Here is a 17,287-nt window from a genome sequence, read left to right as displayed (position 1 = left end):
ACTCCTGCAGGTCAGCTGACTCATGCTGACCCTGGCCGCTCCCGCCTCCATCTCCAATCCCACTGATGGCTCACCTTACGAGTCTACAACACCCCCCCCCCCCCCACCCGCCACCTAAGTGAGGTAAAGAGAGTTACACCCCCCCCCCCCCCCCCCCACCCCCACCCACCACCACACCCCATGTGTACAGAGAAAGAAGAAAAAAAAACAAGGCACAATACTCTCAAACCCCCTCGCTTCGGGTACTGCCCCCACCATTGAGTGGATAAACCGCTCTCCCTTCTGGACCAACCCACCACCTGTGACGCAGCTCTTCCCAACTGCGACCTTGCCCAAAGCCTCGAGGGCCCAGGGCAAAGGGGGCAACAAAAATACAAGAGAACACGGGGAAAACCCCAACATAAACCGCCAGCCCCCACAACATACTACAGTCCATTAGCTCAAGTCCAGCTTCTCATTCTTGATAAAAGACCACGCCTCATCCGGCGTATCGAAATAGTGGTGCCGGTCCTTATATGTAACCCACAGCCTTGCCGGTTGTAACAACCCGAACTTCACCCTTTGCTGTGGAGGACCGCCATGGCCCGGTTGAATCCCACACGCTTCTTGACCAGCTCTGCACTCCAGTCCTGATAGATATGGATCTCCGTGTTCTCCCACTTGTTGCTCCGCTTCTTCTTCGCCCATCGCAGGACACACTCCTTATCGGTGAAGCGGTGGAATTTTACCATCATAGCTCTCGGCGGCTCGTTCGCCCTAGGCTTCTTTGCCAGGGCTCTGTGCGCCCCAAAAGCCCCGCGCCCATCAGCGTACCCAGCAACGTGGTCACATATGCCCCAGCATCCGACCCCTCCACGCCTTCAGGGAGATCCAGAATCCGCAGGTTCTGCCTCCTTGACCTAGTCTCCAGGTCTTCCAGCTTCTCCTGCCATTTTCTGTGCAGCGCCTCGTGCGCCTCCACTCTTACCGTCAGGGCCAAAATCTCATCCTCTTTATCAGAGGCCTTCTGCTGCACCTCCTTTATCGCCGTCGCCTACATCTTCTGGGTCTCCACCAACCTCTCAATCAACGCCTTCATAGGGGCCAAAGTCTCCGCCTTTAACTCTGCCAAGCAGCTTCTCAAACTCCTGCGGCTCCCGTGACCACTGGGCCCACGCTGCCTGATCCCCGCCAGCTGCCATCTTGTTTTTTCGCGCCCGTTCTCCTCTCTTCTCCAAAGCCACATTTTTGATCGCCCCACTCCTGGTCCACTCCATACAGCACTGGGGGACCCTCACTGTTTCCTTCCCACGCCGGGAATCGCCGTCAAAGTGCCGCTGGAACTCCGTAAAAGGGTCTAAAAGTCCGTTATGGGCGGGAGCTGCTGACCGTGCAACCTACCTAGGCATAGCCGCAACCAGAAGTCCATTGAGGACATTGTTACCAGTCCACAATGGCGCCTGACTTGGTTTTGTCCTTTTAAGTGTGGCCAGCACCATTGAGTTTCTTTTGAGTACTTGGCTGGGGGGAATGGGAATGGGGCCATTGCAGGAGCTCTGCTTCAAAACTGAAATGAGGAAAACCTTTTCCACCAAGGTTGTAAATCCTAGAGTGCTGTGGGTAGTCAATCCTCCATTAAAGTGGAAATCAATAGATTTTTAGTCTCAAAGGGAATAGAGGAATATGGCTGGCAAGTGGAGCTGAGGTCAAGAGTCAGCCATAAATCTTATTAAATGCCAGGCCAGGACAAGGGGATGTGTGGCCGATTCCTTCTTCTATTTGTAATGTTACTTTCATCATTTTGGAGAAAGGATAAAGTTCGTAAAATAACAAACCAACCCAGTCTCCTAAGTGGAGAGCACCGCCATTGGTACCGCAAACAAGTACCTTTTGTGTCCTTTTATTAATGGATCCCAAAACTACACCCTTCGACCAAGTTTATGAAAGAGATTTCTAACACTGCCAGAAAACTTCCACCAAAAAGGTAAATGCAGCTTGATAGGTAAAAATTAATTTGGCATGTCAACAAATTCACCATCTAGACAGAGAAGATACAGTGCAGGAGGCCATTCGGCCCAACGAGTCTGCACCAACCCACTTAAGCCCTCACTTCCACCTTATCCCCGTAACCCAATAACCCCATCTAACCTTTTTGGACACTAAGGGCAATTTAGCATGGCAATCCACCTAACCTGCACATCTTTGGACTGTGGGAGGAAACCCACGCAGACAAGGGGAGAACGTGCAGACTCCGCACAGACTGTGACCCAGCGGGGGATCGAACCTAGGACCCTGGCGCTGTGAAGCCACAGTACTATCCACTTGTGCCACCGTGCTGCCCTAGTTAAGTAACAAGGATTTCTTTAATTAAGTGCAAATGTTTATTTAAAAAGAGAGTAAAAAATTAAACTCAAAAACACTTTACTGTATAAAGTAGAACGTTATATCACCTATACCAATTCTTGGCAACCTGACCGCCTTATTGTGACTGAATTAACTGCAGTGGCTTGAGGCAACAAATCTCTGCCTCCAAGGTGACATTACTCCCCAGAAGCCACCTGATACTTTACGAGCAACGGCAGATTGTTATGGGGGAAAATGAACGAACGAATACTCGACACTTTCAAAGATTGACGTGACTTTGGAGTGTTCTGGAGAAACTTCTGCAATATAGGATAGAAGGCAAGTTGAGATATGCAAAATTATATTGCGCAATATGTAAATATATGCTACCTTGTCAAGACAGAGATTTCCATGTCTCTCAGCAATAGCTTTACGGAAGGCATGGGACAATGGGTACAGCATGCTGTGGTGTGGATGGACAGATGGCAGTCGATTTTTCTCCAGTTGGTCAGCTACAATACTGACCAATTTCTTCATCCTCTCGTCATAATCTGTCCAGTCACATACAATCTAGAGACAAAGAACAAGTGTATTTTTATAGTTAATTACAATCTGATACACACATTCGGAGTTAGAAATTAATGCAGACAAGCAAGGCCACTCTCACCATCTTCGCGTGTGCTGAGAAAAATAACCTCCCTAATAAAGCAATATCAAGCAATTCAGCAGTCATCAATTTGATCCTTTGTCCTACTATTCTTTACTTTGGAGGCAAACTTTTCTCTCACTGAAATGCTGCTACGAGACTTTATACAAGGTGTTATGTTAACCGCTGATATTTTACTATTTTGGCAGTCAGTTCACTTTACCTGCTGTTCCAAAGTATGTTCAATTCAAATAAATAGGGGAGCAGGTGTGTTCAATTTAGGATGATTTTGATGCAGAGCTTATGTCACAAGATCTCCTTTTATTGAATTTATCATTTCGATCTGGTGTTGGCAGACAAACCCAACGGGCGCGAAGTAACGGAAACATTTCAAAGTGTCATTTTGGGCGCAATTGGCGGGGTGTTTCTTGACAGCCACGTTGGTGAGATCGCAGCCCGTATTTAACGGCAAGGAGGTTGGCTTGCATCACAGGGGCGAGGATCCACCGAGATGGCCTCAAGTTCACGTCAAACAAAATTATCCTTCGCTCTTACTGACCACATGTCCATTATCTCACAGAATCTCCAACTGATGGGGTCAGGCCATCTGGAGCAGTTAACCCCTCCCCACCCAAGAGACCACCATCAAGGTGCCACAGCTATCACCCCCACCTTCCACCAGCGCAGAGACACACACCTCGGTGGTAATACTAGTGGACTGACTTCTGGGACACAATCAGGTGAGCACCACACAGTTGCCGATGCACATCGGGCAGAGGCAGGAGCATCAATGGGAGTCAGCAGTCAGAGGTTTGCTGGATCCCCAGTACTCGGCTGAATCCGAGTCAGATGCCGAGCCTCTGGACAAGGTTATCCCAGAGCTGACACAGATGCTAGGACAATGCTGACAGATTCAGGAGGAGGTATCAGTGACATTCCAGCGAGTGCATAGCTGATTGGAGTCGCCGCAAAGGCTACTGGCACAGGAGATGTGTTGACAATGTGTGGCAGAGGCCAACACTGCTAGGGTGGCAACCGCAGTGGAAGACCTACACCACGAGGTCTGCGCTTTGATGGTAGTGACAAAGGCATGGTTCAGTCTGTGACAACTATGGCCGAGGGCCTCGACATCATGTCCCAGTCGATGAGGGACATGTTCCAGACGCAGGTGGACTTTGCCAAGCCACTGCAGAGCATGGTCCAGTCAAGGAGGACCATCGCTGAGGGTGTCGACACGATGGTGCAGATAATGGGAAGCCACCTGGACTGGCAGAGGCCTCTGGAGTACAGTCCAGCTGCCCCTTCATCCCCCTGGAGACCCACAGTGCCCTATGGGCACCATCAGGGAGGAGAAAGCACTGGAAACCAACCCATGGCCTGCCACCAAGGAGACAACAACGCAGTTCTTCGGAACACCCCTCTCCTAACACTGCCGCATCTCAGGGGCAACAGGCAGAACAGGGTGGCACGGCGATGCCAGTGTCACCGGTAAATTAGCTGGGGCTCTCTGGCTCCAGGCCCTTCAGAGGACGTCTGCCACAGGCATAAAAGGACACAGGGCATGAAGAACAGCAGGCTGCATTCACCTCAGCCCTGAATGAACCGGTTGCATAGAGGTCGAGAGCTGCGGTGACCTTCACGGCCACCGTGAACGTGTGTCCTCCTCCCCCGTGGGGTTTCAAGTCCGTGTGAAGAATAAATAGAAGTAAGGCATTGCTTAGCAACAGGAGGCCACTTTTCAAAGGGGATGTCATTCCTTTTTTCTTAGTTTTAACTGTAAGCCAGGATAGCTGGACCTCGGGGAATGAACATCTCTTAATGCTGGACAGGACAGTAGCTGCAAAAAGGTAGGCTTCCTAAAGAACAAGTTCCAATGCAAATAACAAGGGAATCGGGACAGAAAGAATGTTTAAGACACCAGGGCAGCACGGTGGCGCAGTGGGTTAACCCTGCAGCCTCACGGCGCCGAGGTCCCAGGTTCGATCCCGGCTCTGGGTCACTGTCCATGTGGGGTTTGCACATTCTCCCCGTGTTTGCGTGGGTTTCGCCCCCACAACCCAAAGATGTGCAAGGTAGGTGGATTGAACACGCTAAATTGCCCCTTAAATTGGAAAAAATGAATTGGGCACTTTAAATGTTTTTTTAAAAAGTGAATAGAGACCAAGATATTGTTCAAAAGAATTCAAGAGTTATAAAATGTTCTGAATTAAAGACACAACTGCAGTAACTAGATTTAAAAAGTGAGATAGCAAACTTGAGGAGGTAAATGAAACGATTGATGCAATTTTAATAGTCTGTGAAATAAGAGTTAAAGCAATTGTGAGTAGGTTGCACAACAGCCAAGACAAAGAAATTCTAAAGGGATTGACGTGAAACCCTAGACTGGATTTGCTGCTAAATGTGGAGCGGAAACTTTGTTTAAAAGTGTCATTTGGAAAACCCTGCCTGGATTTCAGAATGCAAACCACCAAGGAAAAGCATACTTATAAGAGAAGATTTTAAACGTGTTCTTGGGATTGGAGTTTGGAAACTCTCACGTGACAATCATCGGAGGGGGATTCTCCAAGGAGAAATCTACACTAACTTGGGTTCAGAGTGGAGCGTATTTATTTGCCCAGTCATCAGGTGTGCTTACAAGGGACTTGAGTTAATGAGATCATGGTAGATTAAAATGTACTTTGTAATCTGTGTTAATCCTAAAACATGTGATTAATTGTTTTTTTTGGGGCGCAATTGGCGGGGTGTTTCTTGACAGCCACGTTGGTGAGATCGCAGCCCGTATTTAACGGCAAGAGGTTGGCTTGCATCACAGGGGCGAGGATCCACCGAGATGGCCTCAAGTTCACGTCAAACAAAATTATCCTTCGCTCTTACTGACCACATGGAGTCATTAAAGGAGTATTATATCAGAATCCAATTTTTTAATGTTTAATAAATGTTTTTTGTTAAAACTAATTAGCAGTCTTGTGATTCTGTTCCTCCACATTTTATTGTTAGGGTTAGGAAGCGATTGCTTGTAAGATGTATAAAAAGTGTATAATCATTGGCTCCAGTTCTATCCTTCACCAGCTGGCTTTCTGGAGTACAGAATGCCTACCGTGCAGAAAGGGGGCCAGTTGGCCAATCGAGTTGACAACGACCCTCCAAAAGAGCATCCTACTTAGGCACAATCCCCCACCCTATCCCGATAACCTCACCTAACCGTTGGACACCAAGCGGCAATTTAGCATGGCCAATCCACCTAACCTGCACATTTTTGGATTAAATATTATAATCCACAATTATATCTGATATATAGTTATAATCCATAATATGACATTTTGATTTTAAGTGAACCCATGCATGTGACCATCACAAACTGCCTACTCTTTAAATAGCTAATGCGTGAATAGCACCAAGACTTTTAAAAGTTTTTTGTTTACAAATTTAGAGTACCCAATTCATTTTTTCCAATTAAGGGGCAATTTAGTGTGGCCCAATCCACCTACCCTGCTCATCTTTGGGTTGTGGGGGTGAAACCTACGCAAACACAGGGAGAATGTGCAAAAACGGACAGTGACCCAGAGCCGGGATCAAACCTGGGACCTCGGCGCTGTGAGGCAGCAGTGCTACCCACTGCGCCACCGTGCTGCCCTTGAATACCATCAAGACTTCCACTGGGTCAGCTTTGGATTCAGACCAGAAATAAACTCCAGAGCCCATTGTCATTCCCCCGCCTACCATTTACTCCAAATTTCAAGTTGACCATGAGCCACTATCCAGAATGGCACTGTATAATTCCCAATAACAACATATTATGAAGGACAATCCATCAGACATGACCAAACAGTGCCCAACAATCATCAACATAGCTTTGTGACATTATTTATATGTTTTACACTCTAATTTATAAAGGCGGAGGTCTTGGTCTCCATCCACATTTAGGAGGATATCCCACCTCGAAGAGCTGTCAGCCATTTAAATGGGAAACAGTTCTCAGTCCCAGCAACATTATCAGGAACGTTGGCTACTGCTGGGACTGGTACACGAAAACGGCAATGGAGGCCAGTTCCAGCGATAAGTCAGGTGGTTTCAATGGGGAGAGGCAGGCAATTACTTTTCAGAGGTAGCCTTTGTTGGGGACAGGGTGCCTAAAGGGAGGCTACTTCCTCCCCTTAGAGACCATTGCCGGGAATCACCAGTAGCAGTGGGTGGTCAAATGGCAGATAGGCTGCCTGACATCTACGTTGCTGTTGGTGCAATTCGAGGAGTGGCCAGGCAGCTCAAAATACCAGCCCAAGAATTGTGTTTGAAAATCTTGAAAATATATGTTTGGAAGTGAATCACGCTTACACACTGTCAAACACTTTTAAGCAGTTGGTTATAGGAGCATTCTTATAGCAGGCAACATGTCTACTGCCTCAGCAAATGAGACTAATCTCAAGTTAGGCAAAAAAAAAAATAAAAAAAAATCACAAACTTTGTTGATGGATAAGGTGACAGTTACCACCAATCACATGTAACGTTTGACAACCCCAATTCTGTCACTTAATTTTTTACATTTTCCTTTCTGCCTTTTATCCGATATCAGAACTGGACTATATTTCAAATGTTAGTTAAGTAACTTATCAGCATGCAGTATGATTGGTACAGCACAACTTATTCCTGATCCAGTTTCCAGATGCACAGTAGTGGTTACGTTAATCTGATCCTAGTGTAGGCAATAAAACAAGTGGTTAGAATGTGGAACTTGCTGCTGCAAGTAGTTGAAGCAACTAGAGTAGTTAAGGTAACTGGTATCAATATGTTGAAGGGAAAGCTAGGTAAACACAGGGCTGAAAGGACCAAAAGGATACGTTGATGGGGTTTGATAAAAATGGGTGGGAAGAGGCTCATATGGAGAATACTTCACAGATCCACTGTCAAAATGGTCTGTTTCTGTAAACACTATGCATCTTTTATACAATGAAATAAAACAGCATAAGAGTTTTACAGCATAATTATAATCAGGAAAAAAAGTTTAATTCCAGCATCAAATGTAACCCAGAGGCATTTTGTTTAGTGCAAGATATGTTTATAGAGTGAGCTGTATGAAAAACTAGTTACTGTTTGTGTAATAAGCCAGAGTTCTGGTCCACTGAAAAAACTGCAACCAATTCATAGGTAATCAGTTACCTGCAAGCAGTGAGCCAGATTACAATAGGCGTCTGGGAAGTCTGGTTTTAGCTTTAAGGCAGTTCTATAGGAAGCAATGGCTTCTGGAATATTTCCGGAATCCTGTAACATAAAGACAAGTAAGTTTGAATTTCAATCGCTGCAGGATGACATTACAATTTCAACCCATGAATAATCAATAAGACTCGTACTACTTAAATATTGATCATGAATTGCACACTTAAATTCACATGACTATCACTTCCCCAATGCACAGATTAGGTCGGAATAAATAGATTTTTTAATTCTTCAAACATCACCCTCACCTTGTGAATTGAGGCTAGATTGCTGTGAGCATCAGCAAATGCAGGATTTATCTGTATTGCTCTTGTGTAGCACTGCAAGGCACCCTGCACATCTTGCATTTCTTTAAGTGTGTTCCCCATGTTCGAGTAGGCATCAGCAAATGTTGGACTGATTCTGACAAAGGATGACAATCATACATAATAATAATCTTCATTATTATCACAAGTAGGCTTACATTAACACTGCAATAAAGTTACTGTGAAAATCCCCTAGTCCCCATACTCCGGCTCCTGTTCGAGTACACTGAGGGAGAATTCAGAATGTCCAATTCACCTAACAAGCACGTCTTTTGGGACTTGTGGAAGGAAACCAGAGTGCCCGCAGGAAACCCACGCAGACACAGTGAGAACTTGCAGGCTCCGCACAGATAGTGACCCAAACGGGAATCGAACCTGGGATACTGGCGCTGTGAAGCTAACCACTATGCTACCGTGCCGCCCACATCAGACAGTCAACCCAAAACATGCTTCCAATGACAAACGAGTAAGGGAAAATTTGAAATACGACATATTAAAACAAAATACACAAGTCCAAGGATACATGGGGCGCGATTCTCCACTCCAACGCTGAAGTGCCCACGCCGCCGAGGTTCACGACGGCGCAAAACGGCCCCGATCCCGACCGATTCAGGGCCCGAAAATGGGCTAGGATCGGGGCCCCGAGAAACTCGGGGGGGCGTGTCGCATAGGCCGCGTCGTCACTGCACGAGGCCCGAATGACGCGGCTGCGTCATAAATGCCGCGATCCGCGCACAGAGGACCCGGAGAAGGGAGGAGATGGCTGAGCCCCGAAGAGCCGCATCGAGGTTCCGGGACACGGACCTGGACACCCTGGTGGATGAGGTCGAGCAGAGAAGGGACACCCTCTGCCCAAGACGTGGGCATCGCCAGCCATCCAGCGCGGTGAGGCGCGGTTGGCACCACAGTCAGTGCTGTGGGGCAGACCCCCCGGATGGGGGAGCAGTGTCGCAAGAAGCTGCGCGACCTCACCCGGGCTGCCAGGCTAAGTGCCATGAGGGTGCCCCCAGGCCCCCCCCCGGTGTGGTGGGGGGGTGCCATGGTGCCCAACTATCTACTCGACCCACATGAGCCCCGGGACCCCCCTGGAGCGAAGCCATGGCGTGCTGTCTCCTGAACCAGCAACAATGTAGTCTATATCTGCATGCCCTGATGATACCTGCTAAATAGTGATGCTTTATCCAACCACCGCCCGCCCCCCCTCCAAGGACAAGACAGCTCACAACCAGCACCCGCTAACCGTTCACGAGCAGAGGGCCCTGGACCTCGCTGGGGGATCCGCCACCCGGGAGGTCGCGTCATGCCAGGTCGGAGAAGCAAGTGAGAGAACCCTGCATGTCCTCCCCACCCCCAACCCGTCATTGCCCCCCTCACACTCTGGCCACTGCACCCCCGATCCCATCCCCCCTCACACTCTGGCCACTGCACCCCCGATCCCATCCCCCTCACACTGTGCACCCTCCACCACCATACACCCGGGCCACCGTGTCTAACGAACCCCAAATCTTTATGTTCCCCAGGGCCACCTGCGAAACCTTCAGGGACGTCTCGCCCAGGAAACAGCGGAACCTCGCCAACCGCAACTGCACCCAGGGACGCACGCCACAGGTTGGCAGTCGGTCAGACCTCTCAGTCTGGGACGCAGGACCGTGACGCTCAGACCACCAAGACAGACATTAGTGAGGGGCACAGGGTGGACATTCATGTCGAAGCGCACATCACGGCCACACACCCGCTGGATCCACCTGGAGGTCAAGACGACATGGCCCGCATGGAGTTTGCGCCGGGCCATGAGGGGGACCACTACATACCAGACTTCCTGACGGATGATGACCTCGAGCTTGCGGCACTGCTGTCTCCCACACCACGCACCATCACAGAGACACTCACCTCGGTTGGGCATATAAGTGATGAGGCTCCCGGGTCACTGTCTGGTGCGCACCCCACAGTCGAGCCGGTACAGCAGGTGGAGCTTGGAGCAGCCGAGGGGCTGGGCGGTCAGAACGCAGCCCAGGTCCAGCAACCAGCTGCCACCCAGACGGTTCCCGGGTTCCTGGATGTAATTGACCAACCCGGACAATCGATGCAGGTGGACACCCAGGGACAGAATAACGGGATGAGGGCCATCTTCCAGGACCTGCACACGCAGTTGGGAGGAGTCTATCTGCGTCCAGGAGCAGGGAATGGTGCCGCTCATCGCAGCCACTCAGGCCGACACCGCACGGGTGGCGTCCGCGGTGGAGGCAATGGGTGAAAGGGTTTCGGCCATGGGTCAGTTTCTGCAAGGCGTTGGGCTTAACGTGCACGCTTCATCCATGGCCCAGGAGAGGGCTGCCCTCTCACAGGCAGCCATCTCAGAGCCAACAGGACATTGCCGCCGCTCTCGGGGCCCTGGCTGAGTCTCACCATGCCATGGCCCGGTCCCAGCAAGCGATGGCACAGTTCCAGCAGTCGGTCGCGAAGAGCATTGACCGCCTGGCGCACGTGATGGATGGCGTCGCGCACTCACAGGTCGAGATTGCACAGTCCTTGGCAGGAATGTTGCACTCTCTGGGCTCCGTCTCGGCGAACATTCGGACCGTGGTCGATACCGCTGCAGGCCTCCAGTACTGGCAGCGCCAGGTGTCGGTGGTGCGACGGGGCATGTCTCCGAGCGCATCTCCGTCCCACAGTGAGGCCCGGGGGCCACCGGGCTCCCCGAGGGAGGTGGTGGTTCTGGGACGTCCCGGTACACTCGGCCTCACCCCGTTCTGTCCTTGGTGCATCTGGTGGGGAGCGGGCAGGTCAGGGTGGCACCACGCCATCCAGCACGCCCGCCGAGCAGCCTGGCCCATCGAAGCCGGGCCGCCCCAGGAAACGTGTGCCGACGGGGAGCCATGTCGTGGGGCTTGATTCTCAGCAGTCTGCCTCCACTCCTGCTGTACCATCTGGGAACACACCTGGACGTAGTGGTAGGGCTCATAAGGCAAAGACGTTAGGCACGTAAGAAGTTGGCACGGGTACAGGGCACAGGGCACAGTCTAGTTGTAGTGGGTAGGGCACCTATGTTAACCACACAAATAAACTCACTGTTGAATTTGACTTGTAAGAATGTGTGCTATGTCCGGTGCCAGGGGGCTCGTGAGGGTGCCCGATTGGCGTAGTGGTATAGGAGCCGTTCAATGTCTGTTCCGGATGTGCTGACCTTTCCCCCCCTGCCTCCCATAATCGGACACCGTTGTCCTCGGTAAACCGACGTCAGCCACCCCCGGGCATGTGGTGAAATATCCGACATGAAGGCTGTGACCACCGGAGTACATGGTTCAGCTATAGCCATGAGTCAGACCTCGGCTGGCGAATCTGAGCACACAGCTCACCGCAGAGCGGGCTGTCCTCATTCAACATGGCACTGATCACACCCGCTTACACAATCATCAATGTTGTGCAATCCCGTAGTGGTAAGGTGATGTGGAATTGTTGCCGTGAACGCGGTGCCCGGGGGGGGGGGGGGGTTGCTGCTGCTGTGTGGTGCCCGTGTACAGGAGTGACGGTGCAAGTGGCAGTGTCCAGCCAATCCCACCCCCACAGTGCGTGAACCGTGCGGCCACCAACGCGCGCGTGCCCGCTGTCCGTAGCGGTGCCATCGCGCAGCCTCCTGGACGTAACGAGCAGCCGAGCAGTGTCTGTGTCCTGCGCCCCTGCCCCCACCCTGATGCGCGCCAGCATCCTCATCCTCCACATCCTCCTCTTCCCCATCCCCCTCGTTTGCGTTGGCTCCGGTGCCGTCGGGTCCTCCCTCCAACTCCTCCACCAGGTCATCTCCCCTCTGCATGGCAATGTTGAGCAGCGCACAGCAGACCACAACCATGCGACCGACCCTGTCGGGTTGGTACTGCAGGTCCACTCCTGATCGGTCCAGGCATCCGAAGCGCAACTTCAGCAGCCCAAAGCACCGCTCCACCACACACCCTGGTTGCTGCATGTGCCTCGTTGTATAGGCTCTCCGCGTTCATGTGAGGCCTCCATATTGGCGTCATCAGCCATGACCTCAATGGATAGCCCTTGTCGCCCAGCAACCAGCCCCTCAGCCGGGGAGGGGGGGGGGGGGCACCCATCGAACATTGCGGGGATGAACGACTGTGCCAGAATGTAGGCGTCATGCACACTGCCGGGGTACTTTGCACACACGTGCATGATCTTCATGTGGGGGCCGCACATCACCTGAATGTTCGTGGAGTATGTGCCCTTCCTGTTCATGAACACTTCCCTGTTGTATGCAGGTGAGCGCATGGGGACGTGCACACCATCGATGACACCCTGGACCATCGGTATCCCGGCCACCTTGGCGAATCCACGTGCCCGTGCTTCCTGCTGTGCTCGGTCCTCGGGGAATTGAATGTACCTGTCCGCGATGGCGTACAGGGCATCGGTGACGGCCCTGATGCACCGGTGGACCGATGCCTGTGACATCCCGGATAGGTCCCTGCTCGGCGCCTCGAAGGAACCGGTCGCATAAACGTTTAGGGCCACCGTCACCTTGACGGAGACTGGTATCGCGTGTCCTCCTCCTATTCCACGTGGTGCGAGGTGCGCCACAAGCTGGCATATATGTGCGACCGTCTCCCTGCTGAACCGTAGTCTCCTCCTGCATGTGATGTCCGTTAGGGCCTCCAACGACATTCTGTCACGGTACACCCTCGGCCTTGCTGGACGCCTGTGGTGCCCTGGCACCACCATCAGTGGATCCACCTGCTCCTCCTCCTGCTCTCTCCCCCCGCCCCCCCCCCCCCCGTACTTGCTCTGCATTCCTCGCCGTCTGGCGGTCAATGTTCCCCTCCGCATTCCCCTGTACATTCGTGTCCCGAGCTCCTGCGGCCTGCGCGTCGACGACGGGCCACTCCGTAGCCATCCCCTCTGCTGCACCGGCAACCGCTGCATCTGCAGCCACTGTGGGCCGTCTGACTCTACGCCGCCGGATGGCAAACTCCAGAGCTGCGGCACCAACCACGGCAGTGAACATCACTGTCTGGTTGGCATACATGGTGACCTGCAGGAGGGTGGTGGGGGGGCAAAGAAACGACATGTTACACCAAGGTTCTTCCACACCTCGCCAGCCGGGTTGCATGGGATCCCTGTGTCCCGGTGGCCTGGTTGCGCTGCAAACACGCAGCCAGCCTAACACCTGGTCACAGTCTGCGCCCAACGGTCAGTTCACACCGTACTGCTCACCAGTGTGCCACTCGCCTGTGCCCATCAGCCACACGCAACCTGCGGCTGTGTCCTCGTCACCATCCTGCCATATCAGGGCGGCTGACATGCGGCATCCGCGGATGGACGATACCATCCACTCTCCCTCACCCCCCTCCCACCTGCACGACGCTCCCTCATCCCCCCCTCCCACCTGCACACTCCCCCTCATCCCCCTCCCACCTGCACACTCTCCCTCATTCCCCCCTCCCACCTGCACACTCCCTCATCCCCCCCTCCCACCTGCACACTCCCCCATCCCCCCTCCCACCTGCACACTCCCCCTCATCCCCCCTCCCACCTGCACTCTCCCTCACCCCCCCCCCCTCCCACCTGCACTCTCCCTCATCCCCCCCTCCCACCTGCACACTGTCCCTCATTCCCCCCTCCCACCTGCACACTCTCCCTCATCCCCCCCCCTCCCACCTGCACACTCTCCCTCATCCCCCCTCCCACACCTTTGGCCGCAGCCTTCTCGGGTAAGCCGACCCGGTCTCCAGGAGCTGCGGAACAGTCCGCTCACCTCCTCCCTGCTCAGCGTCAGCCAGCACGACTGGCTGACGACTTTAAATAGCAGGTGTGAACTGGGGTCACGCCGTCGGGACTTCGGCTCATCCGGGCCTGAGAATAGCAGGGGTGCCGGAGAATCGCCATTTTGGGTGTCTCGGGCGATTCTCCGGCCTGCGCAGCGCGGAACTCGACGGGGCCGTTCTCGGCGCTTGGGAGAATTGCGGGAGGGCGTCGGACCAGCGTCGCAGGAAATTTTGGTGACCCAGGCGATTCTCCCAACCGGCGCGGGAGTGGAGAATCGCGCCCATGGTGCTTTCAAAAAGGAATAATTGTCCAGTTTCGGAGATAAATTCTCTACCTTCAGAACAAAGCTGCCAAATAGCTGATTTTTCATATCAACAATGTGTGCATTCACACTGCTAAAGATGGTGATAAAGTAAATTAAGCACTCTTTATATTTCTACACAATTTCACTTTCATATAATTTTCAATAACTTTTATCGGGTCCAACAATATTTCACATTACCCAATCAAAACAGTGATGAACCAGAGATGAACGATTCTTCACTAAGGAATTAATCTCTTAAAAAAAAATATATATATATTTATTCAAATTTTTCCACAAATTTTCAACCCCCCCTCCCAACAAGAAGAAAGAAACAAGAACACAACAATCAGAGCTAATACATTGGCTTTCCCCATATACAATAACCCCCCTATAACATTTAAAAACACAAATAGGGAAAAAAAAACACCTTCACCCAAACTCCACCCCAAAAGAAACCCCACCCCCTCTCCCTTGGGCTGCTGCCACTGCTGACCTCCTCTTAATGCTCCGCGAGATAGTCTAGGAACGGTTGCCACCGCCTGAGAAACCCTTGCACAGACCCTCGCAAGGCAAACTTTATCCTCTCCAGCTTGATGAACCCTACCATGTAATTGATCCAAGCTTCCACACTAGGGGGCTTCGCATCTTTCCACAGTAGCAAAATCCTCCGCCGGGCTACCAGGGACGCAAAGGCCAGAATACCGGCCTCTTTCGCCTCCTGCACTCCCGGCTCGTCCGATACCCCAAATAATGCTAATCCCCAGCACGGCTTGACCCGGGCATTCACCACCTTGGACATAGGCCTCGCAAAACCCCTCCAAAACCCATCCAGCGCCGGGCACGACCAGAACATATAGACGTGATTTGCCGGGCTCCCCGAGCACCTCCCACATCTGTCCTCCGCTCCAAAGAACTTACTCACCCTCGCCCCTGTCATATGCACTCTGAGTAACTTTGAACTGTATTAGGCTGAGCCTGGCGCAAGAGGAGGAAGAATTAACCCTACTCAGGGCATCAGCCCACAGACCCTCATCTATCTCCTCCCCAAGCTCCTCCTCCCACTTGCCTTTTACCTCCTCCACTGAGGCCTCCTCCTCTTCCTTCAGCTCCTGGTAAATCACCGAAACCTTGCCTTCTCCAACCCATACACCCAAAATCACCCTGTCCTGAATCCCACGTGCCGGAAGCAGTGGAAATTCCCTCACAAACGCCCTCACTTGCATGTAGCTGAAAACGTTTCCCGGGGTAGCCCAAACTTCTCCTCCAGCGCCCCATGGCTCGCAAACATCCCATCGATGAACAAGTCCCCCATTCTTCTAATGCCTGCCCGATGCCAGCTCCGAAACCACCCATTCATCCTTCCCGGGACAAACCGATGATTCTCCCGAATCGGGGACCAAACCGAGGCCCCCACCTCACCCCTGTGCCGCCTCCACTGCCCCCAGATCTTCAGCCTCGCTGCCACCACCGGACATGTGGTGTACCTGGTCAGTGAGAGCGGCAGCGGTGCAGTCACCAGCGCCCTCAGGCTCGTGCCCACACAGGACGCCATCTCTAGCCTCTTCCACACCACCCCCTCTCCCTCCATTACCCACTTACGGATCATCGCCACATTGGCTGCCCAATAATACCCACACAAATTCAGCAGCGCCAGCCCCCCCCCGTCCCCGCTACAGAAACACTCTTCACCCTCAGGGTCTTATTCGCCCACACAAATCCCATGATGCTCCTGCTAACCGTTTGAAAAAGGCCTTGGGGATCAAAATGGGAAGGCACTGGAACACAAAGAGAAACCTCGGAGGACCATAATTTTGACCGACTGCACCCTACCCTTCTAGTGAGGGTGGCAGCATATCCCATCTTTTAAAATCCTCCTCCATCTGCTCCACTAATCGCGTCAAATTGAGATTGTGCAGGGCCCCCCAACTCCTAGCTACTTGGATCACTAGGTACTGAAAGCTCCTTTCCGCCCTCTTCAGCGGTAGCTCTCCCCCCCCCGGACCAATCCCCTCCATTTCCTGGACTCCCTCAGTGCCATGACCAACGGCTCAATTGCCAGTGCAAAAAACAAGGGGGATAAGGAACACCCCTGCCTTGTCCCCCGGTACAGCCAAAAGTACTCCGACCTCCGCCGGTTCGTAGCCACATTCGCCACCGGGGCTCTATATAGCAGCCTGACCCAACTGATAAACCCCTCCCCGAACCCAAACCTCCGCAACACTTCCCAAAGATACTCCCACTCCACCCGATCAAATGCCTTCTCCGCGTCCATAGCTGCCACTACCTCCGCTTCCCCCTCCACCGAGGGCATCATAATCACATTGAGGAGGAGCCTCCGCACATTTGTATTTAGCTGCCTACCCTTCACAAATCCCGTCTGGTCCTCATGAATCACCCCCGGGACACAGTCCTCAGTTCTCGTAGCCAGCACCTTCGCCAGCAACTTAGCGTCAACATTGAGGAGCGAGATCAGTCTATACGACCCACGTTGCAATGGATCCTTGTCCCGCTTCAAGATCAAAGAAATCAGCGCCCTGGACATTGTCGAGGGCAAGGTCCCCCCCCCTCCCTCGCCTTATTAAAAGTCCTCACTAGCAACGGGCCCAGCAGGTCCCATATTTCCTGTAAAATTCAGCCGGGAACCCATCCGGCCCCGGGGCCTTCCCCGCCTGCATGCTCCCCAATCCTTTAACCAGCTCCTCCAGCCCAATCGGCACCCCCAAACCAGCCACCTCCACG

At 52.5% G+C, this 17,287-nt stretch overlaps 1 protein-coding gene across 7 annotated transcripts in view; it reads right to left on the bottom strand.

Annotated features, from left to right (window-relative positions):
* LOC140421098 (UDP-N-acetylglucosamine--peptide N-acetylglucosaminyltransferase 110 kDa subunit) overlaps window positions 1-17,287 on the bottom strand; it is a 163,640-nt gene that overhangs the window by 79,266 nt on the left and 67,087 nt on the right. For all 7 annotated transcript variants that reach the window (XR_011946669.1, XR_011946670.1, XM_072505472.1 and 4 more), the window contains 3 exons: window positions 8,428-8,581; window positions 8,123-8,224; window positions 2,713-2,892 (listed from right to left, as the gene is read on the bottom strand). Coding sequence is in view for 5 of the 7 variants with exons in the window: in XM_072505472.1 (XP_072361573.1) it covers window positions 2,713-2,892; window positions 8,123-8,224; window positions 8,428-8,581 (436 nt within the window). In the remaining 2 variants the exon portion in view is untranslated. The remainder of the gene's footprint in view (window positions 1-2,712; window positions 2,893-8,122; window positions 8,225-8,427; window positions 8,582-17,287) is intronic.

This window comes from Scyliorhinus torazame, chromosome 5 (assembly GCF_047496885.1).
Source record: "Scyliorhinus torazame isolate Kashiwa2021f chromosome 5, sScyTor2.1, whole genome shotgun sequence".
Classification (NCBI taxonomy): domain Eukaryota; kingdom Metazoa; phylum Chordata; class Chondrichthyes; order Carcharhiniformes; family Scyliorhinidae; genus Scyliorhinus; species Scyliorhinus torazame.
The sequence above is the reverse complement of the archived record's forward strand: the minus strand, read 5'-3'. Positions and strand labels throughout refer to the sequence as shown.